The following is a 26,028-nucleotide window of genomic DNA, read 5'->3' on the forward strand; positions in this document are numbered from 1 at the left end:
TGACCGGCACCTAAGACTAGTCGAAGAATATTTATCGTTTCCATCTCAACTGAGCTATTACTTCGCTCCAACAGCCCTGGAAATCTCCTCACCGAGATACTCGGTTAGTGTCAGGATCTTCTCTTCTTGCAGCCTCCGTCCCACAAATTGAACTCCCACCGGGGCGCCATCGTAGGTATCGGCATCATCTGCGCTTCAGTCAGCTAAGTCGAGTGATCGGCCACGAAAGATTACTTACAATTCCACTCGATATGCTCCTCTAGAGCTGCAGATGGGTTTGTTGGGCGAACATCGATAGTCTTATCGGCAAAAGTGACTGGAATAGATACGCTGGGATAATCCAGTACATTGACGAAGCCAGTGTAACCCACAGCGCCGAACTGATTGGGAATTATGGCAGCATGTGGAGCGATTGGACAGAAGATTCCGTCAACAGGGCGGCCAGTGCCTGTGAGTTCCGCTGTGCTGTTCCAGTAGTCCAAGTATTGCTTCTGATACTCGCGCTTGGCGACATTGAGCTCTGCCAGCTGGCTGACAGACAGCTCTATGCCGTCCTCGACGATGAGGACCTGTGATGCTTTCGGCTCACCCGACAGACCAAAGTGATGTTTTATATCTACGCCGCCGTCCATGAAGAATGTTTTAAACTGGTGAATATTAGAAAGCTTTCAAGTTGCCATCTGCGGGGATCAAGAAAGTGTCTCGATAACTTACAAGTAGCTGGTCAGCGGTAGTATGGGATGGTGGATTCCAGGGAATCACTCGGTGCCCCATTTTCTGTAAGGCCTGTTCGACAAGCTTCAATCCACGAGCAATGGGTGGGTGAACGCGATCGACGCCATTCCAGTGCATGATAGCGAATGCAAGAGTCGAGTTGCCGGCCTTGGCCTGCTCAATCAAAGAGCGTGTTTCCTCGACGATTGCATCTCGCCACGGCAGCTCGAGCACAAGTGGATCATGGTACCATGGCTGTTGACTGAGTACAGCCTTGAACAGCAACGTCAGAGAACGAGCTGTAGGCGCAAGTGGCCCAATAACAGACAAGACAGTACTTTGTCCATCCATCGAGTTGGCAGCACCCTCATAGGGCATTCTTCCAGATGACGGACGCAGTCCATAGAGATGGTTGAATCCAGCAGGGATACGGATACTTCCTCCAATATCAGTCCCAAATCCAGCAGGCGACCCACGCAAAGCCATCAATGCTCCTTCGCCGCCGGAACTGCCGCCAGAGGACAAGAGGCGATTTTTCGGATTCCAGGTATAGCCAATGATATTGTTCACAGTTTCACCGGCCATCAACGTAGTCGGCACACTGGTCTTGCAATAAAGGACAGCACCGAGATTGCGCAGCTCTCGCACCAGCTCGCTTTCTTTTGTCCCAAAGCGCGGGTCTTCCTTTTCGCCTTGGAAGGTGCCGATCCAACCGACATACCCCATAGTAGTATCAATGCCCTTGATATGGAATTGATCTTTCAGACTAACGGGGAGGCCGTGTAGTGGACCAACGGCCTTCTTGTGCTCTGCAAAGTACGCATCGAGCTTTTTCGCATCTTCAATGGCTGCGTCGAAGAAAACCTCATGCAAACAACTGACCTGAGGAAATGTTAGCCATGTGTAGCTTGAGTCCGCTGAACATCAGTGGCTTACTAGCTGATGAGCGAGAGCAGCGCGGTGACAGAACGCTTCTGTAACTTCAACAGCAGACCAGCGACCGGTAGTTGTCTGTGCAGCGATGTCAACCGCATCGGATTCTGTGATTTCAATCTCGCGCTTGCTTAGGAACTGCTGGATATAGCTTCCGGTAACATCGCGCACCTCCGTAGCGGAAGGAACGGGAGTTGCCAGTCGCCATTTCTCAGGGATAGCATCCAGAATAGACTGGCGTTTAGCTTCGGCTTGGGCGCGCCAGGTCGAATTGGAGGCCATGGTGGGTTTATTGAAGAGTAGACAGTAGGTGAATGGGAAATTGTATAAATGTGCCGTGTACCTTGGTTATCGGTCGGCTCAGTCGGCTCAGATGATAAGACCGATAAGCCGAAGTTCCCCTCAACCCCCATTTTTGATTATTGAACCTACGAGATTACTGGTCACCTCCCTGTTTTACAGTCGGCTCAGTCCCTGACGTGATAATAAGTCCAATAAGCAAAGGGGCCCCTCAACCCATTTTTTACTTTCCCTAATCAGGTCTAGTGGAGTAAATACCCCTCGTTCGTGTTTGCGAATTATTCTAATCTACAGCACTTCGTAACTAATTCTCAGCTTCACTACTATAGCTACACTGGCCGTTCATTAGTGTTTGAAAAACAGTATTTCCGCCCACGAGCAGAAACATAAGTGGGGCATGTAGCAGGTTCAAAAATTGACTATAACTACTCCGTACAGGTTCCTCCTTATCTGATCGACCGGCCCTCTACTCTGCAAGCAGATACCGTAACGGCCGCGGAGACGTTGGTCGGTAACTCCCTAGCTCTCTTTTCTGCCATTTCCTTTTGTTTGTGTTATTGTCCTTTTTGTTCTGTTGCACTACTATCTTCTTCGATCTGGTAGTAGCGCCGCTAATCTCGGTGCGGGTAGCTTCGCATGCGCACTGTGCTGGCCACCGGAAGGCGCAAATCCCCACACAGCACCTATATCTAAGAAAGCTCCATCGAGAATAAGATGATTGATTGATTGATGCACGATCAACGTTCATCAATAAACCCTGATAGCTGACTTAATCGACTCTAAAGGTGTATGATGGAGCCCTTCGACTGTATATCCATACTCTGACCCCAATGAAGCCCTTTAAGGATATAAGCAGCGATACCTCCAACCCACGATGGCTTCTGGAGTGAGTCACAGGCCGCAACGGGGTCAAGCGCAATGCCCGTGGTAAATGTAGCTAGGTATACAGGGCCGAAGCAGTACCCTGAGCAACATCAATGGTGTGAGGTAGCAGTGCAAGTAGCACGTTTCTCAGATCGTGAAGCAGAGCCACACGCCTCTTCATGGAGCAGCACTGATCATCTGCCGCACATTCAGGTTGATCCGTTTCCCGGACATCCATTCTTTCCACATCTGATAGGGCGCAGGTGCAGGGCCGGACGCATCGTCTACAAGCGATGGCCAGTCTGCGAGCCAGTTGGGGCAGGTGGCTGGCAAGATCTTTGGCACGCCATGCCAGGCAAACCGCGACGTACCATTCATGTACACAGCATCGCCCGACCGGAGCCGAATGATCTCTGCGCCATTCCCATCATCATGGCTAATCAGAAATAGACCATCGCAGCCAAAGCTCACACTGATGAGGCCTATGTCACACTCTTCACTTACGTCTCGATGCGCGCTGAGAGTATCTCCGGCAGAGTATAGATTCAGGATCGCTGCTTGGGCATCCGTGTCCGGGAATGCGGCCTTTAACAGCTTCGCAACGTCCTGTGGGAAGGGTGGCGGGGCTTCGGATGGGTACCTTTTGGCGGTCCAATCGTACTGACCACCCAGTGTAACCCAGCGTAACTTCTTTTCCAAGACGCTCTGGATGCTGAGAGGTTTATGCATCTGGGAGTCCTTCGGCTGCAGTAGCCTCATTGGGTCATCTGCGAAGAATGATTGCGGGGCATCCGGATTTTGCGACCTTCCGGGATATGTGACGTCGTAATGAAGGTGGAGATTGGTCTTGTGCTCGGGATTAGGGAGATCTCGATGGAGTAGACGAGATAGCAATTCGACCTGGACGGTAGGCGGGAATAGGGAGGGAATCATCAAGAGGCCTGTCCGGAGGTTAGGTAGATGTTCATTTATCCTGCTGGGTCAGTCAAAAGGTAAATGAGGCAAGTCGAAGCTAACCGGAAACTGCATTGTGGGTGAAAACCGGTATATTCTCTGCCAAAGGAGCATGCTCTTGGTCCGAGGCGTGCCCTCCGCGAATGAAATCATCGAATGCAAGCCGGAGATTTTGACTGGACATATACTGCGAGATAGTGATGCTCTCGGGAAGCTGGTCCGGGTCGATCCGCTGCAGGTCGAGAATTCCGGGGTCATTGTCGATGTCCGACAAGGGAAGTTTGGTATACTTCTTGTAACATTGCCGGACAGCCTCTGGCGGGCGATCATGAGCATTGAGGCCTCTGATCTGGGCCATGACGAAGATATGTTCGCTGGAGAGGATCGACGCTACGAGCACAAGGTACGCGCTCACCGCCTTTCGGCGGCGCGGGGGCTTGTTTGTTTTTGTGGCCTCCCCACCATGCAATTCCGGCTGCGAATATCTTCCAAATCGACAAACCGACAAAGTCCTGGTGTGGAGACCTGGGGCTAACGATTGAAGCTATTTCAAAATTCAGCGTCCACACACGGGTCCGTCTCACTGGCTCTCTCCCCTCGTGTTCCTCCTTGCTTCCTACTCTTTCCTTCTCCCCCGTCCCCCCAATCTGCTTGTCATCCCCGTTTCCACGGCCCCCAACACTCTGCTAATACGACTGAGAGCAGACCAGACTCAGCAGCGGAATTAGCCATGGAAAACTACCAGAAGATTGAGAAAATCGGTGAAGGTTGGTGTTCTTGACACGGGTTGGTTGAACTAGGTGCCCAGGACTTCTCAGCTCACGCGTCGATGCTCCCTAGGAACGTACGGTGTCGTCTACAAGGCTCGGGAACTGAATCACCCCAACCGTATCGTTGCTCTGAAAAAGATCCGTCTTGAGGCCGAAGATGAGGGTGTTCCCAGCACGGCCATCCGCGAGATTTCCCTCCTCAAGGAAATGCAGGACCCCAACATCGTCCAATTGCTCAACATCGTTCACGCCGACGGTCACAAGCTCTACCTTGTCTGTGAATTCCTCGACCTCGACCTGAAGAAATACATGGAGGCTCTGCCGGTCAGCGAAGGCGGTCGTGGCAAGGCTCTTCCCGATGGGACCATGATGGGCGCCAACCTGGGCCTGGGCGAGGCCATGGTGAAGAAGTTTATGGCACAGCTGGTCGAGGGCATTCGCTATTGTCACAGCCACCGCATTTTGCACCGTGATCTCAAGCCACAGAACCTGCTTATCAACCGTGATGGTAACCTGAAGCTGGCTGATTTCGGTTTGGCAAGAGCTTTTGGTGTCCCGCTTCGGACTTACACTCACGAGGTACGTACCCAGTATTGATCTGCATCAATGGGCTCGGTGGTACTAAAGACTGTCTCCTAGGTCGTCACGCTGTGGTATCGATCCCCGGAAATTCTGCTCGGTGGTCGCCAGTACTCCACTGGAGTCGACATGTGGTCCGTCGGCGCCATTTTCGCCGAGATGTGCACACGCAAGCCACTCTTTCCCGGGGACTCTGAGATTGACGAGATTTTCAAGATCTTCCGGTACGTCCTTGCTTGTGGACTGAGCTAGTGCATGACTCTAATACCTTCTTCACCTTTAGCGTCCTCGGTACCCCGGACGAAGAGGAATGGCCAGGTGTCACCTCGTTCCCTGACTACAAGGCTACTTTTCCCAAGTGGAAGCGCCCCGATGCCCCCATCGTCCCCGGTCTCGAGGAAAATGGCCTTGCGCTACTAGAGGCTCTTCTTGAATACGATCCGGCCCACCGGCTGTCCGCTAAGCAGGCCTGCTTGCACCCATACTTCCAGAACGGCAGCTCCTTTTACTCGGGCCGCACTGTCGGCGCGCGCAACGGTTATCACTAAAAGACGATCTGCTCCCTGATTTACTCGTGTCACCTTATTGACGTCGAAGTGATCGCACGCACGCTGACGCCCCCGGACCTGTGATGTTTTTCCTTCCTGTTTCTTCCTTTCATTTTATCTGGCGTTCGAGGGCGGGTGATTAGGTTGGTGGGTTTCCTCTATTATCAAGTGCTTTTAGTCAAATACATGGCGTACATACCCCTTTCGGTGGAACAGTTTTGATTCCAAATTCTTCCTTGGGTACTCCCGTGGAGACCTGGTGAATGGAAATTAGTCTCAGCCGATGTCAGCTCCATTTCAGGTGCAGCAGCCAGTGGGAACGGCAGTGTTACACCGTAGCTCGGACTGCAAAGCCATAAGAAGTCATCTTCAGCCACGGTTGACCCGCCAATGGGACGGCGTAGGTGCAAAGAGCCCAGCTCGTGTCAGAGCTGAATGTGAGCCCCACACAACGGACAGAGCGGATACGGAGCAGACCTGACATCCAGGGCTTGTTTATTCTTGGAAACGCGGACCCAGCAGGTACTCACCGTGCATATGCTGGAAACCATTCAATGCCGGATTTCTGCAGAAGGCGTCTCCCCCTATTATGGGCCATTGGGGGCCGTTTTTTCCCCTTCTTTGAGGGGACATCCCAAGCTGAAGGGGGCGGTTTGGGGGCCTCGATGGGCTGGTCAGCGCGCCTGTTCATTCGCGGCCCACCCGAGTCTAACGCACGCACCTGCAGCCTTACGGCGAACACCTGAGGGCCGATGATGAATCCCGCGAATCCGGAGGCTGCTGGCTGATAGGCGCGGCCGTGGCAGCGTGAGGCCGTGCAAAGCGGGACAAGAATGGGGAATGGGGCGAAATGGAGCGAGTCTTGGACTTTTGGAGTCATACTTATTTAGAGCGAGCGCCGCTCATTTTGACCCGTTCGATGTGATCATCGTCGGCGCATGTTGGTCAGTGCAGGTATAGCGAAAGAAACTCGCCGCCCCGCCCAGAGTCTCGGTCAATTTTCTTCCTTCCCTCCGTCTAGCTGTATAGGCATCTCTATTTAGAAACCAAAGTGGGGTACTCACAATGGAATTCGACGACGAGATGGGCTTCGGCAGCTCGGCCCCTCCGGCGTCGTCGCGCTCGAACAGTCGGGCGCCCCGCGCCCGGTGCCAGGCCCCGCAGGAATCGGTCAAACAGTTCTGGGAACAGTTCAACACCAAGTACCCCGGGAAAGTGTATACGGTGTTACCAGATAACCCATATGCACGCACGCGGGCCAAGCGCGTTCCCAACGGAGTGATTCAGGGCCACGCGGCTGTCAAGTCGTACGAGCAGGCGCGGCGAGAGTGCCAAATCTCGGTCGAGCGCATCGTTAAGGAGTGCCAGCGGGTCAATCAAAAGTATACTGACCCGCACTTTGATATTGAGCTGGATCTCAAGTCTAATCGGAGACACTACCTCGATGAGCTGGACAAAGTCAATGATATCATGAAGCCTCGGGGCGTGAAAAGAGTGACGGTATGTTGAGATGATTACCATTGGGTGGGAGAGTAATGGAATCGCTGATTGGGTTGTTAGGAGATTTTTGAGAACCCCCATTTCTATGTCAATGGGCCCACAGCGTCGGACGTGCGCCAGGGGTACGATGGCGACTGCTGGCTGATGGCAGCGCTGTGTACAATGGGCAACAAGGCCGGGCTGATCGAGAAGATCTGTGTCGCCCGGGATGAGACGGTTGGCATCTATGGGTTTGTCTTTTATCGCGGTATGTGGAAAACTCCATAGAGAGACTGCGTCTCAGTCTGACTGACAGGGCGTGCTAGACGGCGAGTGGCAGCAATGTATCGTGGATGATAAGCTGTATCTGCGTGCGGCCGACTATGACGAGTCCAACGAGGAGCGAATGACTTGGGATCTCATCAACCGCACCGACACCGAAGAAGAGTACCGCCGCGTATGGCAAACAGGCTCACGGGCACTGTACTTTGCCCAGTGCGTGGATCCGAATGAGACGTGGCTGCCCCTGCTCGAAAAGGCATTCGCCAAGGCCCATGGCGACTATACCGCGATTGAAGGCGGGTTTGTCGGTGAAGCCATTGAGGATTTGACTGGAGGCGTCACCTCTGAGGTTCTGTCCAGCAATATTCTTGACAAGAACCGCTTTTGGACGGAGGAGCTGATGAAGGTCAATGAGGAGTTCCTGTTTGGCTGTGGCACAGGTCTCTTCTCGAACTGGTTGGATGTTCGATCTCCGCCGCGCGACCGTAAGGGGATTTCGGAGAATCATTCGTACTCGATCATGGAGGCGAGAGAGGTGAAGGGGAAGCGTCTGCTTCGGCTGAGAAACCCGTGGGGAAAGAAAGAATGGCACGGTGCGTGGGGTGACGGGTCGAAAGAGTGGACGGCGGAGTGGATGGACTTGCTCGGACACAAGTTTGGGGATGATGGATTCTTCTGGATTTCATACGAAGACCTCCTCAAGAAGTACCAGCACTTCGACCGGACTCGTCTCTTCGGAAACGAGTGGACCATCACGCAGCAGTGGACCACCCTGAACGTTCCCTGGTCGGCCGATTATCACAGCACCAAGTTTGTCATGAACGTGACCCAAGCCGGGCCAACCGTCATCGTCCTTTCCCAGGTATATACTCCTGACGCCGCGTTGCCCTATGTCTATTATACCCATGATACTAACCGACACAGCTTGACAACCGCTACTTTAAAGGACTCGCAGGCGAATATAGCTTCGTGCTCAAGTTCCGGGTGCAGAAAGATGGCGAGGAAGACTACATGGTGCGCAGCCATAGCAGCCATTTCATGGCCCGGTCCGTGAACGCCGAGATCAATCTTGAACCAGGCCGCTACCAGGTCTTGATGAAGATCACCGCTTACCGACACGAGGACATGGAGTCAACCGAGGAGACTGTGCGGCGTCTGGCCTCGACCCACCGCGAGAAGCTTGTGCAAGTCGGATTATCCTATGATCTAGCCCATGCCAAGGGCCTAGTTGCCGAAACGGATCAAGAGCGGTATGACGCGGAGAGACGCAAAGGGATTGAATGGAAGAAGCTCCGTGATGAGACCAAGCGCAAGCTGCAGAAAGAATGGATTCGAGAGCGCAAGATGGGCGCTCGGCAGCAGCGCCAGGCTGCACGTCACCCACGCAGGATGACCAACGGCGCATCTCCCGAGCGAGGTCCCATTCCTGGGCAGATCCTGGCAGAGAACAAGGCAACTCAATCCCCGACGGAAGTTGGGAGCATCTCCAGTGACACCAGTGACCGTAAGTCCACTAACAACGGCTCGGTCCCGACGATCCAGTTCAACGGACTTCATGCACGACCTGCAAGTCGTTCGGGGCACCGGGGAACCGAGTCTCCTCGCCCAAGCCTGAACACACGCCTTGCCAACGACAGCCTGGACATGAGTGATTTGGAACTGCTTGATGGTTTCGAATTCGACAGTGACTTGGACATGCCGCTCGAGGAGCCGAAGAACCGGCCTCCGTTCTCTGATATGGACAGCCCTGCCGAGGATCCCTGGAACGCGGTCTGTGTGGTTGGAATGCGTGTCTACTCCAGGGATTCGAAGCTGAGCCTCCAAGTAATGCACCCAAGGCCAGAGGATGACACCGAGGCTCCCCTGGACCGGGATGATCCTGCGGCGTCGGCCACCCTTGAGAAGTCCTTTTGGAGTACCCACATCTCGCCGTGATCTGAGCGGCGGGTACTTCTACTGATACACGGGTCGGAAGCCAAGAAATCTAGAGATTGAACACCAGCGCTGGCTGTATGTAACTATATTTAGCTCTACAGATTATTTACAGGCGTTTCTTATTCTTAAGTGGGATTGACTTCTGTTCACAATTTTTCTGTTTGAAAACCTATATGATAGCATTCGCAGTTGACTGCATCTACAACAACATTTTTGATTTGCTGTTAGAAAAAGAAAGATTCGAAAAAACCTAGGTTTGAGCATTTTATAGTGGTAACTGACATTCAACGTTTAAACCAGCAGCATAACATATCTCCTACATCCTTCGGCCGCAGCTATTTAACTCGGGGGTGGGGGGTGCCGCCAAGCCTCGGCCTTGCATCTCGCCCACCCGCAACATCACAACTTGACAAACAACCATGCCATCACCTCCATCGGCGCTATGCGCTTGATGCACCAGTCGCGCCGTCTGGTCCTTCCTAGGTCCAGAAATTTGGGCTTCTTATATGCTGCCTATTATCATGTACGGTTCATCTCGAAATCATCCAAATGGGTCGACGACTCTTTCTGTCTTCCCGTTGGAGGCAATGGAGCTGTATCATTAAGGTGGGAATAATCCTACGATCTCATTGATATGCCTTATTGTGTGATATCCGAGACTAAGTATGTTACAGTGTGACACGGCCTGCGCCATCAAGTTTGCCCGTCCAGAGCCAATCGCGCGCTCCAGGGCCAAATGTTATTCTCTACCTACCTGCAGGTACCATGTTTCAAGGACGCGCGGGGGCTGTACAGCGAGGTGGAGGCTCTGATGTTCAAGTTGCTGCACGTGAGAGGAAAATCGACACTGCAGATTTTACTGGACTGTCACCCCAGCATGCCTTGGCCACCATGACTTCCGCGACAGTTGTGACGGTCAACTATCGCCTAGGCGAGGTAGCGGACGCGGTCAGTTGGGATGAAGAAGCCGCCCCAAATACCCCCGAAAAACTTCCATTATCTGCTCCAGAACCACCCACAAAAGGGGCTCAATCATCGTACTTCACATACCCAACCCCAATCCACGATACCCTCGCGGCATTCGACTGGATCCAGACTCACCTCCAACCCGCCCAACTAGGAGTCGTCGGCACTCACATCGGCGGTTCCCTAGCTATCATGCTCGCCCTAACAGAAGCACAATCTGTGAAAGCCGTCGCTGCCATCGACCCAATCTGTGACTGGCCAGGACTCGACGAGTACTGCACCCCCGAGCCAATCGGCCTTACCGAAAGCGCCGGCGCAACGATAACCAGCCAAAGCCCAGCACGGCTTATAAAGCCCAAACGCTCCTCCAAGAAAGGGGCTTCCCGCGCCACAGCACCCCCAGACCTTGTCTCCCTCCTCCGTGCCCGCGAAGCACTCTTCGCATCCCCTGAGCGCTACTTCGACGCCTTCGCCTCGCCGATCCTGTTCCTCCGCTCTGCGGGCTGCGACGTACCCCGAGCTTTCCCGCAGTACCTGACAGGCCCGGAGTACCCGGTGCCTGTGCTGAAGCGTACCCCGAAAGTCACGGCTGCGGAGCAGCACGATGCGCCGGATGGGTCCCTCTGGAACCGGGATATCTACCCTGCCGCTGACGCGGAGGACGCTGACCTGGGCGAGGTGACTGTTGTTCGGCGCCGGAAGGCGCTGTCGCGGTGGCCACCGTTTGGGCTGGATTATGGGTCTGGTGGGGGTAGTTGGTCGGGGGGTGGAACTGGGGTGCAGAGGTTGCAAGTTACGTTGCCGTGGGTGAGGATTTTTGCCGAGGGAGAGACTGTTCTTGCGGACCAGGGGGGAGGAGATGGTGTCTGTTTTGCGGCGGGCGTGTGTCTTTGGGAGGGAGAAGGGCTTTGGCGAGCGGAGAGTCACTTTTGAGCGAGTGACGGGGAATGAGCCTTCGGGGAAGGAGGTGGGAGGTTGGATTGGGGGTATTTTTGCTGGGTCAATCCGGGACGACTGACCGAAGATAGGATAATGTACTATAGTCTCATTCAATAGATATACATGTTGCGTTCGATCTGTGCACTGTGCCAGAAGATAAAGGTGCTACTTGACCCGAATAAGGTGATAGCCAGAGGTCGTAACCTTCCAAAAGACATGTCCCACAATATACTTGAAGTATCCACAAATAAAAGAAAATGGAAGACCAGAAAGTGCTATCCAAAATAGGGTTTGATAGGCTAATCCATCTAACGCCAGCGCTCTCCCGTAGTATAGTGGCCCGCAGCCTCACATCCCCGAATTCTGATTGGGCGGACTCCACCAACCCTCGATATCGCCCAGATCTGCAAGCATGCCCGGGTCACCGGGGAACTGGGGTGGCGGGATCGCGCCCATGGGATGGCTCAGGTTCCCATTTACATGGCTTGCAGGGAGGAGGTTCAGGTCTGTGCTGCGAATCCACTCGAGCTCGCCCGATTGCGCTGGTGGTGCAGGGGAGGGGTGTTGTGGAAATGACTGTTGCTGATGAGAGGAGGGTTGCTGGGAAGAAAGGTAGGGTTGGTTGGCTGCAATGGAGCTGGAGGGGTTGTGTCGTGTGCGTACGTGTGCACTCTCATCCACGAGACGAGATTTCTTGCGTGATGCATCGGATCCATGTCCGTTGCGTGGTGTTTGTACGGATGATAGGTGCTGCGACGACATCGACAGCAGATTCGCGCTACTATTCTGCCGCTTTGCAGCCGGCCCCGTGCGCCGCATATGTGCCTGCCAGCGCCGCTGGAGAGTAACGAGGTAATCGCGCGTGCGCTTCGCATTCTCAAACGACTGGCCTAGCTCATCGAGTGCGCGGAAGCAGAGATTTAGATACGCGACCATCTCTGCATTACGCGGGTGTGCCGTGCTCGTTTCGCCGGGTTTGGACGGCATGAGTGGGGAGCTGGTGACCGTGACGAAGAGCAGCATCAGGGCGGCGCTGAAGATAATTGCCACAACCTGATTGTTCATACGCCGGAAGGTATAATGCTTCTCATATATGTGCAGAAGACGGGCCACAGCAGTAGCGGAATCCACGCACATGCGGCGCGCATGGTGGTAGCCTGGTCCTTGCCGTGGGCTGCGCGGCTGGATGTAGCTCTTGGAGACCCAGGGGCGGTGGAAGAAGATGATTATTTGGTGATATTGCATGTGAAGGATGAGGAGGTGCGGGAGCTTTGGTGTGGAGTCGTCGTTTAGGTCGATCTCGAGCGTTGAAGGTAAATTAGCTTTCCAGGCGAATAGATCCTCGGTTACCTGGAAGCATAGTCTTTGCAGGTCATGTCGAGAGATGTCCGAGCAGCCGTACAAGATATGTCCAACGGGAGAGACCATCTCCCATAAAATAACAAACTGCCGGCTGATTAGCTCGGTGGGGATCTTCACTCCTTCCTCCAGGACCTTGGAGGTGGATTGAAGCCCGTACGGGTGCCAGACCCCTTCTTTTTCCGCACTAAGGGTGGATGCAGGTTTGGGCACACTGACATCTCCAGCATTCATCCGGAACGGACGTCCCAGATAAAATCCCCAGAAATGATCGGCAACATAGCTTCCCCAAAACGCTGCCCGCCGAACATCTGCTTCGTGGGGACTCATGTCGCCTTGGTTAACATAAGACGTCATGTCTAGGTGCAATCCCAGATCGAAGGCAAGTCGCATCGACATGCCACTATATAACCAGCCTCGGGCATCACGATTAGATGCTCCTTCATGGCAGCTCATAAGAACCAGGGCCTGGACAGTCGCGACACAAGGCGTATCGAGTTCAATCTCTAACAAAGCCTTGGCTCTGTCGGCGAAGAATTCGGCTAGAGACTTTGGAAACGTGATGAATGTCGGATGATACCGTGCTTCAAAGGCACTGCCAATCGCGCACATGGCGTTTGTGAGGACCTCCGAATAGAAAGGGGTGTCGTCGTATTCGTTCCGCCATTTTGATCGAGCGGTCATGTACATCTCCTTGTCGACAACATAGATGCTCGGATTCTGCCATGTAAAGTAGAGCTCAACGAGGTGATCTTCCAGAGCCTGATCAACCGGCTGACCCACGCGGAGGTGGTTGAGGATATCCTGGCCATCGTGACGCACGGTGCGCGCATCGGGTCGCTGCCGCTGCTGGGTCGCCGACACATCGACCAAATTTAGGTTAGATGTAGCTCCGTAAAATCGTAAATGACCATCTCCGGCAATTTTCAGCGTGCCGATGCGATGAGACAGTTGCTCAATCACGGCACTTTCTGCCTCGTTTTCTTCACCGCTGTCCGATTCATGGTCTCGATCGTGCGGCACCTGGCTCAGCAGCACACCGGGCTGTTGGGCCAAGTCCATGCCAAGCTGGAAATTGTCTGGGCTCAGCCCCGTGCTGACTGGCAACCCCGGCCCTCCGTTGATATTGGCATAGATCGAGTCCAGGCTCTCAGCCGTCGGCAGCGTGAAGCCCCAGTGAACAAAACTTTGATTATCTGGCGCCCCTCGCACCACCCCAAACGGGCTCCAAGGCTCCACGGATGACAGTTGCTGACTGGGCATGATGCCTTGCGCAGGCACGGCATCACTTGTGGCGGTTTCAACGGTGGGCTGGGACTGGCCATCTGGAGATGTGATTGACGAGCTCTGGGCCGCAGATGGGTCCAGAACGACGGGTGCCTTCGTATGGGAGGCCAGCTTCTGGTCATCCCCAGAAGAAGTTGTGTTTCTGGTGATACCACGCGGGATTTGTAGGGTATCCAGAACCCTGTTCATGCCCGCCTCGTCATCCGGTTTCATCGGCGGGGGCTGCAGCCCCTGATCTTGAATGAATTGAACTAGCTGGTCAATTCTCGCAGAGAATAGCTCCGTGGCAGCTCGAAGTGACACCCTATTGTTGGGGTTAGCCGACCAGGCGTTCCATCTTTCCATTGGCGGGATGCCGAGTCTCGCCAGTAGCGGGCCGAGAGCAGTTTCGCGTCGGATTATGTATTGTAAATGCAATTTTTCCAGAGTATACTCACTTGCGCTTATCATCTCCATGCTGATACTTGCAGTCTCTTCGTTTCCGCTGGCAGTTTTGGCAGTGGGGCGTCGACCCATCACACTGGAGGAAGCCGATGAGAATGTGTTTCACTGCCGACCCCCGCAGGGAGAGAGGAAGTACATACTCTGATCTTGCTTTCGCGACACGGCACGCAGGCCGTCGTGACGTGCTTCCGAGGCGCCTTCTTCGCCTTCTCTGGCTCTGGTGACATGATGTCCAGCCGTTTCTGAAAACCCCCAGAAGCTTTACGTCAGAACCCGGTGCAGTGATGCGACGTTATGAGTCGGGCGTGGGGGTGTTGCTCGAATTGCGGCAGTCAGATTGCGCGGCCCTGCAAAGTCGGAGCAGCAGGTCTAGTCATCCCACCTCAGCATGGACTGATGCAGCCATGGTCTTTATATGCAGGGATCTAATATCGAATCGATCCGAGGACGACAGGTGCGAGTTTGGGCTGGCGAAAATGTTCGTCTGGGGTGGGGAGAGGGAAAGGGTCCACATGGGCCCGCCTATGAGGGGAACAAGAATAAGCTGGTGCCCCATCCCTGTCGGGGTGGAGATTGGGCCTTGCGCTTCACGAGAAACGGCTTGGATTTCGATCCTCCACGACTAGACCACTACATCCATGTCTGTATGTACATTATTTTTGGTTTTCATTTTACGCGCCGTCTACCAGTTGGAGGTGCGCTTGATCCGCTCATTCTGGATCACCTCGATCCAGTACCCATCGGGATCCAAGACGAAAGCAATGTTGTTCATGCGACCATCGGTCAGACGCTTCTTAAATGGGACGTTCAGAGAGTCGAAGCGGTCGCACGACGCCTGAAGATCATCGACCGTGATACCTATGGGAAAAAAGGGCCAATATTAGGGACGGGTCAAACAGCACCGACGTGCCACGATGGAACTCACAGATATGGCCGAATCCTTGCGGCTCCGTGTTACCGTTGTGGTAGACGGGGCCCTCCTGCTTCTCCGTACCGTAGTTCCAAGTCAGCTCCAGGAGGCCCTCCCACTCGGCGACGCCGTTCTTCGCACCCTCTTGGATCTTGGGGTTCGAGTTGGGGTATCCGAGGAAGTACAGGTTGAACTTGGCGTCGGGGTTCTCGACGGTTCGGACGAGCGTCATGCCCATCGACTCCTGGTAGAACTTGAGGCTGGTCTCGGCATCCTTGACACGCAGCATGGTGTGGTTGAGACGATAGGAGCCCGGGTCGGTGGTGGTGGACAGATCCTCGTCGGCGCGGCGGATGATCTCAACCCAGTACCCATCGGGATCCTTGGCAAAGGCAATGTGTCGCATCCGACCTTCGGTCAGCTTCTTCTGGAAGGAGTACCCGGCGTCCTCGATGCGCTTGCAAGCGGCCTCGATGTTGTCCACGGAGATGGCGATGTGGCCAAAACCGCGGTAGGGGTCGGTGTTGCCATTGGCCACACTGTAGTTAGGATCATCTTCGGTGCCGTAGTTGTGGCAAAGTTCCAGCACAGCATTGCGATCGGTGAAGTGGCGGTCCCCTCCCTGGAGCGAGGCGGGGCCGGCGTAGGCGAGGAAGTAGTTGCAGAACTTCCATTCGGGGAAGTCAAGTTTGTAGATTTCGGTCAGGCCGAGAAACTTGTAGTACTCCAATGATCGCTTGGGGTCCTTGACCCGCAGCATCGTGTCTGAAGGATCATCACTGTCAGTTCAATGGTGGTGGGCGGGGAATAACAGGAGGAGGAGGGGAATGACGAACGGTTGAGTTTATAGGTAGAGGGATCGGTAGCCATGGCGGCGAAGGATCGTGCGGCTGGGAACTCATGGTTAGCGATTGTGTCGGGTCAGGATCGGGCTGCATTTACCAGGAAGACGAGCGGATGGAGTGAGGGTCTTTGAAAAGAGACGTGGAAGGCGGGCCAACATCGTTGAGAGCTTTAAGAGGGGGCTTTTGTCAGCGTGAGGGGAACTGCCCAGGCGGTGGGGGCGCGAGTACGGAGTCGATGGACTACGTCAGGTTCGGACCAACCTCGGGATTTGGGGACCTGAAAACCCTAGCTAACAGGGATGTGACGGACTCATGTATTTCGAGCAGATCTTCTCAACCCCTCCAACTCCCTCCAGAAAGTCTTTAAACCCAAATTGTGAATCAACCCGTTTCCAAAGTTCCAAAACAATCCCTCACCATCCCACGGACCTGATTTCATGACCTATAGCATCCCCGAGGCCCTTCGGTCTTTATATGCAGTAAATCGTTTGGTGCCTACCATAATGATGATTGTTCCATCACAGTCTCCAGTCCTGTTTAGCTCGGTCCAAGAGGAATAACTATCTTTCGAGTATGACGGGGCGCATGACATCGAACTAGTCCAGGTACGACACAGTACGACAGTACAACAGTACAGTGGACTCGACGGAGAGCACTACAGTATGTACTGCTGTACCATACCATTCTTCGAGGAGATCAGATACGAGAAGATGCTCCGAAATCCGTAAATCATGGGAGAGCATATTATGATTGGATCACCATCTGACCCCCAGATGCGACGATCCCCGTCTACTGCCGAGTCCAGCATTTGCTGACAGTTCCACACGGCGCGGCTCCGGCGCGAATCTCGCGGATCGCTTTAATGCCCTGCAACCATTCACCATTCGCCATTTACCATTCATCCCTCCTTGCTCAAACTCTCCCATCTCTCTCCACCTTCACCTCCACCTCCACCTCCACCTCCACCTCCATCTCCACTTCCACCGTGTCCCCGTCCTCTTCGCACAGGCCAGGTTCGTCTGATTTCCTTGTGCCCTTCCATTTGCCCTCTCCCACACACCCTCTATTAGACCCTGGCAACCCACCTCCGGCTGATCGTCCCCTGCCATGGGCCTAGCCCCCGTGAGAGCTGGTCCTGGGCCTAGCAGTGCTCGAGTGCCCCGAGTGGCCCAACGGCGTCGGACCGTCGCTGCCTTGTGGGACGGTCTAGCGCACCGGCCTTTCCTTTCTTTTTCCCAATTCCTGCACACCCGCGCTTAGCACTGCCAGATCCTCACGCGTGCTGCTTCCTAATCCAGGCTTCCTCCTTCCTGCCTGCCCCCCAATCAGAAGCTCTCTTTTGCACACGTTGCCCTCCCCATACTGCCCCCTGCTCGTGTTCTGCACGATGTTCGTGGCGCCTCATCCGCGGAGCCTCGTGCGATCGCATGACTGCAGTACCACTTGGGCCGCTGTCACCACCCGACCCATGCACCTTTAAATACTACTTCCTCCCTCCAAACCTGCTCTTGTCGCCCCCGGGCGTACCTGGAACGATCGTGACTTGCCATCTCGGCCGGACAAACTGTCACCTTGACGTTGAAGTCCCCAGATTCCGAGACGCCCTTCTTCCCACCTGTGTCCCCGTGTCAGCTATGAAAATATTGCCCTCGTGTCTGCTGCTCGATCTCGGTGGGAAAGAAAAAGACGCGACTGGCTTCCCCGTGCACACCTGTCTTGCCGGCCAGGGGTCTAAAGATGGCTGAATTCGAACCGTTCCCAGTGTCCCTCGACTACTTCGCCGCGAAACCCGAACCCGCGCCCCACTCCGACGCCCCGTTCCTCCCGTACTGGGCCCGCTGTCGCGCGCAGTGCGCCCAGAACCTGCTCGACTACTCCGACGAACCCATCGAATACGATCACGACGACGAGGACTATCGCGATAACTGCTTCTTCTTCCCCGAAGACTGCTCGTGGACTCCGCCTAAGGACTGGGTCGTGGAGGCGCACTGCCAATCGCTCAAGAAGGCCCCGGAGATCCAGCACGCAGAGACCCCGGCTGGCCAAGACATCGCCGACGACACGATGATTCCCGGTTTACCTGATATCAAGATGCTGGACTCGGAGGCGCTGGGTGACCTGCTGGAAGATAATCTCTCCCCGCCGGAGATCACAACGATGATGTAGAGTTTCCCCCTCCCCCTCCCTCCCCCGCCCCTTGCCCTCCCCCCCTCTGGATTTTTTGCACTGGTGGAATATGGGCTCATCATTCTCTTCTCACAGCGTGTTCGCTACCAACGGCGCTGTATTTGCCTACGCTTCCTCCCTCTCCTCTCGCCAGCTGCGTAACCTCAGCTCGACCTACGGTGCCGCATACACCTGCTACGCCAAGACTGCTTCAAGCGGAAACCTCACCGGAGTCAATCCAGCGAGCCACCCGTCGTCCTACGTGACAGCCCAATCGATGTCGCTGGGTGACGTGGGATCGATCGTGTTCGAGCTGGATGACTCAGTGGCCGTGGTGACCCGGATCGCGGACAAAGTCCTCCTGGCCGCTGTGGGCCCTTCCGGTCTCGACGCCACGGCAAATGGCGCAGTCCCCGACCACCTCGCGCTTGACGGCCCGTGTGACGCAACAGCAAGTAATGGAGTCATGTTGGATGAGTCACAAGGCGACGACCTGCGCACAGCACCCGGCGCACCCCCATCTCCGAATCCACCCGTGCGCAACGGCAGCCTCGAGGCCCAACACGAGATCGACCGGAGTGCCGACCTCTCCCGACTAGCTAGTCTGAACCTCTCTGCTTCCCCTTCTGTGCTACTGGCCCTGGAATCGAAATGTGCGGCTCTGGGCCGGTTTTTGGGAGAAAAATTGAATGATTTGGAGAGCCCGGAGGATTTTTGAATTTCGAGGACGTGTTGTTACTAGCGACCCATGTTGATTTGGCAGCGCTGATTTTCCGTGTTGGGTGGTATGTTGGACTTAGCTCTGTCAAGAGCCACTGTCTACTCTAAGTGTATTAAATGCATGAACTCATGACAATCCGAAAAACAACTTGACTGGCTGATTCTGCATCCAATCGCATTCACGCAATTGATGTGTGTTAGTTCAGGAATGTAGAAAGAAATGTAGAAAAGAGTTGTCTCCCTCCCCTCTTGAATTGTCCTCCCAGGCTTGTTCCAATGGCCCCTCGGATATCATCCGAGGAAGTGACACTCTACCGAGCTTGAGGAAATCAAACCGGGGAGCTGCAAGATGTCATGTGCAAAGCGTGATGTTTGCTAAGATCACGCCTAGATCTCTCGTTCAGTGATACAAACGCCCAGATATTCCCAAAAACACTTTCCAAGTCTACTTCTATTTCAAATTGAAAAATTATTGCGACATTTGATTAATCTATCAAACCATCCGGAAGACCACGCCGTGATGATCAAGCCAGGGTGAAGAATTCGGTTTCTGCTGAGGAACAGTAAAAGTTCAGCCAGTGCCTAGTCAGTGACTATAAAAGAGGTCACCTGGCAAGAGTTATGCTACCGAGGATTTAAGGGCTCTACAACACGCTAGCCTCGACCAAGCTAACGGGTCTAACGAAGCTGCGAAAGGGGGTACAATATAAAATACTTAGGCCATTGGCGAGATGTCCTTGATTGACCTACCTACGCCGAGATACATCGACGACTGCTGCTGTTGCGAGACCTTTCCGGCCCAGCAGCTTCCCTTTGGGGGAGCTAGATACCCGAGCGCAATTATCAGGGAGTTTCACCAGAGTTCCCCCTCAGTTCACGAGCGGCCACTAAATAGAACCGTCCTGGCATTTCGCAACCGCTTTTCAATATCTAGCGAGGGAAGACTGCGATATGACCCGGTTCCATGTATGTCAACCCGAAGTCTAAAAAAAGCAGGTAGATTCATCAAAACAAAGATATTTGCAGTATATTAGCCAAACATATATAAATCAAGAGAAGTACGACCAAAACCCAATCGAAATGTGGGAAGCTCTGACTGCTAGGGACGACGAGGGGTTCTCTCATGAGTCCAGCAAAACGGTGCAGAACATAACGAATCGAGGATAATCGAGAAGAAACTGAATCTAAATATATTGCGGAAATCCAGTGCGTATGTGGTGGATGCCCCAAGCAGCAAAGCATAGCGAAGACCAGCAGCGCTCATGGAGAGGGGAGCAGTCAAACATAATCAATCGACTCGTCTCACAACTTGTCTGCCGCGGAGCCACCAGGCGATGTGTGAAAGTGGCTTGCCGTGCTGGCAGTGCGGCTCAAGCCTGCTGTCGGACTGGCGGCGGCATGGTCCTTAGCATCAATGGCCTTGTCGGCGGCCGGGGCCGGGGCCGTCGCCGTGGATGAACTGGCTACGGCGGCCGATTTCTCATTTTCGGCGTAGACTGGGGGCTGGTTCTGCGAGGTGCTGCCATCGGGGCTCGTGGCGGTCGGGCTGGTGGCACCGGCCGAGGCCGGGGTCGGGGCACGGGTGCAATCCTTGATGACGGTCCACCACTTCTCGGCGTCTCTGGCGCTGTGCGCCTTGAAGCTCAACTCGGTGGTTGTGTGGAAGGCGTTGCCGACCTTGCCGCTAGACACGTCCTTGCCCTTGACGTTGAACTTGACGCCGTCGATGGCACCGACCACGCAGTCGGGCAGATACAGCGACAGCTCCGGGGTGGGGTCCTTGCGGAAGTCGTCGGTGTCCTTGAACTCGTGCAGGTAGCGTGCGGGCGTCACGACGTAGTAGCCCGTGCTGTAGCCCTTGATCATGGCGCGTGAGCGGCGCTCCAGGGAGCCCTCGATCAGAGGCTGGGTGGACCGGTGGTCCATGTTCGGGAAAGTAATGCTGGCGAACGAGCGCGGCGGCGAATCAGGGTTCACTAGGGTGGCGTCGTTGCTCACGCAGAAGTTCATCCACTCGAAGTCTGGTGGGATGCGCTGGGCAGTGCCCAGGATATCGGCGTACATGGCCCGCTGGCGGTCCAGCTGGCCGCCCATGAGCTGGAAGAACTGCTCAAGAGCGCCCTGAATGGTTTGCAGGACATGGGCTTCGAACTGCGCGAACGAGTTCTGAACTGCCAAGATGTCATTGCGGTGGTTGTTCTCCTCGGTGACCTGCTTGTTGAGGCGGTAGTTGATGCCACGTTTGAGGATGTAAGGGTCGTGCTGCTGCTCGATCTTGTTGCCCGCGGCAGCACCGTGTGAGGCGGAATGATGGCCCAGAAGCTCAATGTGCTTCTGGGTCAGCTGTCGGGCCTTCTCGACGGCCTTGGCGCCCTTGACGGCCCCGGATTGGAGCTCCTTCGACTTGTTCTTGATTTCCTTGTGTAGGCGCTCCAGAGTGGGAAGCACGCTGCCCTTCAGGTTCTGTTCGGACTCGAGATGCATGTTGACCATTCCCTAGTTTCAAAAGTTATGAATGACCTGTCGAATCCGGGTCTGAGGTATATTCATTCCAAGCATACCTGCGAGTTGTTCCGCATATTCTCGAACAGACCGGTTATACCACCATCGCTGGCGCTGAAGTGGTGGCTCTCTTTCAGCGGCTCGCTCACAGTCTATTTCCAAGACCATGTTCAGTGATTGTCCCCCCACATGCGTGGTCCGCGATAAGCTCACCTTCAAGATCTTCTCATGATCCTTCGACTGAGACTTGGCCACCTTAGCCGTCACGGAGACATAGTCCTCGAGGTTCCCACACATGTGCTTCCATGCTCGCAAACGCTCCAGCAGGAGATTGGTGGTCTAGTCAAGACAAGCGGTGTCAGCCATAGTTGCCCTTCGCGGGGTATCGACCCCTCCGCAATTCGCTCGGTCGTTATCCCGCGTAGGAAACCGGGTATCAGACACACACCTCACTGCTATCGGTCTGAGGGATTGCCTCGTCGTCGCTCATAGACGTCCGGCGGGTTAAGCTGCTGCTCATCGTCGCTGACCGCTGCGGGAGCTTGTGCTCCGCGGGAGTCGACATGACGGTTAGCGGGTGGTCGTCGAGACGCCGGGGAAAGGTGACAAGAGTCGTATAAGCTGGAGGAGAGGAGGCCCAACAGTTGGCAGCAATTCAAAAACTGGACGTCGTCTAGTCCCGTTCACCAGAGCCGTGGGGAGTTAGGAAGGACGGAGAAGCCAGGATGCGGGATCGGTAGCCTCGGAGATGAGTTGTGGCACCTGTGTGGCTGAGAGCAGAAGCCCGGATCGTAGTGCAAGCGCTAGTCTGTGGATGGACTAGTTGGGGGTAGACCGCACCTCTTGAGCGTCGCAGACGGGTGAGTGGGGTCGTTTGGATTGTGGTGAGGGGCTTGGAAGGTGGGATGTCCGCGCATTCTTAACCCTGCGATCGGCGAAAAACGCCGATGAGGTCACTTCCTGCAAGTATGGCTTGTCCGGCCCAACATTTGAGTCAAGGCTGCGATGACGATGCAGATCGAAAACTGTAAATCATAGGGCGTCATTCAGCCTTTCAGAGCTCAGTTTATTTTGTGCCTGTGTTTCCCCGTGTTGTCGACCATAGTTTTAGCTCTACGCGCTAGTACCGCGAACCAAGTACTTGGGGCTGGACGCCACCCTTGGTGGAGCCCACCCGGAGACTCGAAAGCGGATCGGAAGGTTGCACAGTTCACAATGGAATTGACCGGGCGCAGCAGGCGATCGATCAACAGTAACCTGCCCGATCTGACTCGATACGACTGCGTTCTGGTACAGGAAAAGAAGAATCGGTGGGTGAAAACCCAAAATATTGCTCCGTAATAGGGAATTTAGGTAGACGTGGAATTAAAGTACATGCGTCTCAACCAAAACACCATGCGTGCTTCATGCTGCGGGAATCTGGTTCTCGCGTTCAGCTGGTTCATATTTCCGTAAGAAAGCGAAATGATCATGTCTGTCTATGAAGATGGCCCATCCTGTCTATGACATGCGAACGCCGAGGGAAAGAAAAAAACAAGAGCTGGGTATAACCACTGCCAAGGAAGATCTGTGAAAGAGAGCGAGGGCCCCCAACGGAACAAGATACACTTCAAGCATGGTCGCAGAAGTGTCTAGTCCAAGGAATGAGAAGAGGTAAATGATGATGAGAGGGATGTCGTGTCCAGCACTGACACATGGGAATTTTGGAGGGGCGGATAGGAAGATGGAGAGCGGGGGAAAGATGGGGAAAGGAGAGGTAGAAGATGTCGTCCGGGTGATCTTCATCCTCTAGCGCGGGCTTGTACTAATCGGAGCCTGCGTTCGGCATCGTCAGCATTGCTGCCGGGCGCGGGGAAGGATCCGGGGCGATTAACCTCCAAGAGTTGGGAGATTCCGTTCATGCGGCCACTGCGCAGGTAAGCCTGCTCCGGAGACTGAAGCACCGGCGGCGGGGGCAGGTCACTTGCAATGACCGCGTTGTAGTCGGGGAGGTTCGAGTCACAAGGACCCACAGCGGCACGCACCGCGGTCGAGTAGCTGGGTACTCGACTCAGCGTCTCAACTTCCGCATACTGAGGGTGGAAGGGCGTTGCCATGCCGGAGGGGATTCGCTCGTGGTCCACCTCATCAGAAGCTCGGGAAAGCACGGGGCTGCCAGGAGTGTGTGGACTGTGTGAGTTGGAGCCGGAAGAGGGCCCGAAGTAATCTCCGAAATGAACATTCAGCTGTCGGGAGTTGGGGGTGCTCTCGGTGGGCGAGTCATGAGACTGGTCGCCGGGGGATGGTTGACCGAAACGGCTTGCATTCAGTGTTGAGAGACGGCTGTGCAGTGCTGAGGCTGAGATATCGGTGGTGGTGAGAGCGTTCATCGAAGCAAGGTTTTCGGCCGAGATGTTGCGGCTGAGAGGGCCGAATGGTGTTCCAGGGCCACCGCTGCCGGGGCCTGGGGTGCGGTAGCCACTCGGGTCGAGCTCGCTATATAGTTGATCGAATTGGTGCTCGCTGTAAAGAGGAGGAGCCTGGTGGGCGACTTCGTCCGCTTCTCGCCGAGCAGCTGCGGGGGGTTGGTCGCGAAGGTTGTTGTTCTCGTCAATGGGAATGTTCGGGGAGATGAAAATGGAGACGGGAAGTGTAGCGCGCAGCTGAGAATCGCAAGAGTTAGCTCGGAACCAAGCAGGCGGTAGCATTTCCACCCCACTCACCTCACTGATATGGCCGTCGGGGTTGTGCAGTTGGATGCGGAACTTCAGTTTATGGCGAATTTTGATGCCCTTGGTGTCGGTATCCTGGAGGCACCGGGTCAAAGTTTGTGGCATATCGAGATAGCGCATGAACTGGTATCCCTCGGCCGCCTCGTCGATAATGTCCAGATTATCTCCATCCACTTGATGATCGTCGGTTAAAATGGTCCGGGTGGTTTTGTACGTGTTCCGGATGGAGTCGGGATCTTCCGGGTTGAGTGTCAGGTCGTGGCTTTCGATCAGTTGTGACGTAATCTGGCCGATGTGCAGCCCCTTGAGCAGCGGGACCAATTTGAAATCGACCCGAATGGAGGTGCCGAAGATGACTGCCTTGGTCGGAGTGCTGATCGAGTATTCAATCTTGTTCGGCCAAATGTTGTCCACCGACTGTGAGCATCTTGTTAGCATCGTTCTCGCGGGCCCGGACCGGCGCCGATCGCCCACTTACCATCGCGTGGGACAGCTCCAGAGCGCTGGGATCGAGGGTGCGGATAATCCGCAGGGGTTTCCGTGCGACAATATCCTTAGCGTACTTGCGCCCGATCTCGGCTTTGAAGCGGTACATGACCCAGGTCTCCGATAACCCCTCCACGCTCTCGGGCATGGAACCCTCCAGGACCACGTCGAATGGGTACTCGTAGTTGCCTGCCGCCAGAATTTCGGTCTTGCTCTTGCCCGGGTCGCGGAATCGCCATGTCTTGTCGTAAAAGACTCGTTCTCTCCACGACTTGCGGCCGCCGGCGGTCGAACTGGAAGGGAGGTGCCAGCTGCAGGAACCAACTCGTTAGATTCTTGGTTTTCTTTCCGGTCGCATCATACTTCGGGATCACATACCAGACTCGCGACATGCCGGTGAGCTGTAGTCGAATGTGCTTGATGGTGAGGGGTTCTGACAGGCACAGCACCAGAGTGCCTTTTAGGTGAGCGCTGGCCGCCTCATGTTCGCCGCCGCGAAAAACGATATACTCATCGTTCAACCTGGGACTGGTCAGCGTAAATGTCCGCGCGCCGGCGTGACGCGGGTTACTACTTACCGAATATCGAAGTACTTGGCATTGCTTGCGCTCCCGGCGCCACTAAAGAAGCTGAGCGCCATTTTGAGTTATTGCCCACCGCTGCGATCGGGCGGCGATGAATCACCGAAGGGAAGGACCGTATGTGCACGGGAGGGTGAGGCAAAAGGGAAGCAGAATGTCGCAGTTTAGGAGTGTGAGAGGGCAAAAAATCCAGCAGCGGAAAAAAAAATAAACCACCGGGTCAGGCTATGACAAGAGTCGGATTTTGGTTTATCGCGCTGATCTACCGGGAAAATGTCCAGAATGGCTGTCTGGTCCGACTGAACGGGTCCCACTGCGAAGTGGAGTGCCGTTTCCGGATACAACTGTGGGTGGCGATAGGACCGGAGGTGCAGCGAGGCCGTTGACTAAGCCACAAAGATAAGGGAGGATCGAAAAAGTTCTGTCGGAGTACGGAGTACGCAGTCCAGGATGGACAAAGAAAAGGCGAGGGAAGATAAAGAAAGACAAGATAAAGTCAGCGTGAGACGGGGTTTGGGGATTGACGTTGATCTGGCACAATGACTTTTACGTCAGCTTACTGATGGCATCATATGAAGGCCTGCAGCATGTGCCTCATATAGTTATACGTTCAACTACTTCATGCTCTACCTCTACTGTACTTGCGCTGGTACATACAAAGTACAGGATACCTGTCCGTGAAACAGTCTTCCCTCAGCCCACCCTTCACTTTTCAGCCCGACGGGGCCTTCATTTATCCATAATCCATATCATC

The 26,028-nt window shown here is 54.7% G+C and overlaps 10 protein-coding genes across 10 annotated transcripts; 4 read left to right on the plus strand and 6 right to left on the minus strand.

The window, feature by feature from the left end:
- Positions 1-57: 57 nt before the first annotated feature.
- Positions 58-1,929, minus strand: gmdA (putative general amidase GmdA; the record flags this gene model as incomplete). Its single annotated transcript, XM_056686482.1, has 4 exons — positions 58-188; positions 239-647; positions 715-1,596; positions 1,651-1,929. 4 exons carry the CDS (start codon positions 1,927-1,929, stop codon positions 58-60), a joined length of 1,701 nt encoding a protein of 566 aa, XP_056545224.1.
- A 1,059-nt stretch (positions 1,930-2,988) lies between these two features.
- Positions 2,989-4,123, minus strand: alkB (oxidoreductase, 2OG-Fe(II) oxygenase family; the record flags this gene model as incomplete). The annotated part of the gene is made up of 2 exons (XM_056686483.1): positions 2,989-3,752; positions 3,829-4,123. 2 exons carry the CDS (start codon positions 4,121-4,123, stop codon positions 2,989-2,991), a joined length of 1,059 nt encoding a protein of 352 aa, XP_056545225.1.
- Positions 4,124-4,495: 372 nt separating this feature from the next.
- On the plus strand, positions 4,496-5,662 carry nimX (cyclin-dependent serine/threonine-protein kinase CDC28; the record flags this gene model as incomplete). Its single annotated transcript, XM_056686484.1, has 4 exons — positions 4,496-4,532; positions 4,606-5,114; positions 5,175-5,338; positions 5,398-5,662. 4 exons carry the CDS (start codon positions 4,496-4,498, stop codon positions 5,660-5,662), a joined length of 975 nt encoding a protein of 324 aa, XP_056545226.1.
- A 1,065-nt stretch (positions 5,663-6,727) lies between these two features.
- On the plus strand, positions 6,728-9,358 carry N7482_004360 (uncharacterized protein; the record flags this gene model as incomplete). The annotated part of the gene is made up of 4 exons (XM_056686485.1): positions 6,728-7,162; positions 7,223-7,409; positions 7,468-8,285; positions 8,348-9,358. The coding sequence occupies 4 exons, from the start codon at positions 6,728-6,730 to the stop codon at positions 9,356-9,358; spliced, it is 2,451 nt and encodes an 816-aa protein (XP_056545227.1).
- Positions 9,359-9,800: 442 nt separating this feature from the next.
- On the plus strand, positions 9,801-11,342 carry N7482_004361 (uncharacterized protein; the record flags this gene model as incomplete). Its single annotated transcript, XM_056686486.1, has 3 exons — positions 9,801-9,964; positions 10,033-11,206; positions 11,229-11,342. 3 exons carry the CDS (start codon positions 9,801-9,803, stop codon positions 11,340-11,342), a joined length of 1,452 nt encoding a protein of 483 aa, XP_056545228.1.
- A 269-nt stretch (positions 11,343-11,611) lies between these two features.
- N7482_004362 (transcription factor domain-containing protein) lies at positions 11,612-14,122 on the minus strand (the record flags this gene model as incomplete). Its single annotated transcript, XM_056686487.1, has 1 exon — positions 11,612-14,122. The coding sequence occupies one exon, from the start codon at positions 14,120-14,122 to the stop codon at positions 11,612-11,614; it is 2,511 nt and encodes an 836-aa protein (XP_056545229.1).
- A 913-nt stretch (positions 14,123-15,035) lies between these two features.
- On the minus strand, positions 15,036-16,023 carry N7482_004363 (lactoylglutathione lyase GLO1; the record flags this gene model as incomplete). The annotated part of the gene is made up of 2 exons (XM_056686488.1): positions 15,036-15,211; positions 15,279-16,023. 2 exons carry the CDS (start codon positions 16,021-16,023, stop codon positions 15,036-15,038), a joined length of 921 nt encoding a protein of 306 aa, XP_056545230.1.
- A 1,813-nt stretch (positions 16,024-17,836) lies between these two features.
- N7482_004364 (uncharacterized protein) lies at positions 17,837-18,992 on the plus strand (the record flags this gene model as incomplete). The annotated part of the gene is made up of 2 exons (XM_056686489.1): positions 17,837-18,270; positions 18,371-18,992. Coding segments are annotated over 2 exons (1,056 nt in total), but the record flags the coding sequence as incomplete, so codon positions are not given.
- Positions 18,993-20,296: 1,304 nt separating this feature from the next.
- Positions 20,297-22,061, minus strand: N7482_004365 (PH domain protein; the record flags this gene model as incomplete). The annotated part of the gene is made up of 4 exons (XM_056686490.1): positions 20,297-21,490; positions 21,556-21,648; positions 21,710-21,835; positions 21,945-22,061. The coding sequence occupies 4 exons, from the start codon at positions 22,059-22,061 to the stop codon at positions 20,297-20,299; spliced, it is 1,530 nt and encodes a 509-aa protein (XP_056545232.1).
- Positions 22,062-23,277: 1,216 nt separating this feature from the next.
- N7482_004366 (arrestin family protein) lies at positions 23,278-25,333 on the minus strand (the record flags this gene model as incomplete). The annotated part of the gene is made up of 5 exons (XM_056686491.1): positions 23,278-24,138; positions 24,199-24,624; positions 24,686-25,004; positions 25,072-25,215; positions 25,272-25,333. 5 exons carry the CDS (start codon positions 25,331-25,333, stop codon positions 23,278-23,280), a joined length of 1,812 nt encoding a protein of 603 aa, XP_056545233.1.
- Positions 25,334-26,028: the final 695 nt, after the last annotated feature.

This window comes from Penicillium canariense, assembly GCF_028826845.1.
Source record: "Penicillium canariense strain IBT 26290 chromosome Unknown utg000002l_segment0_segment0, whole genome shotgun sequence".
In the NCBI taxonomy this organism is placed as follows: domain Eukaryota; kingdom Fungi; phylum Ascomycota; class Eurotiomycetes; order Eurotiales; family Aspergillaceae; genus Penicillium; species Penicillium canariense.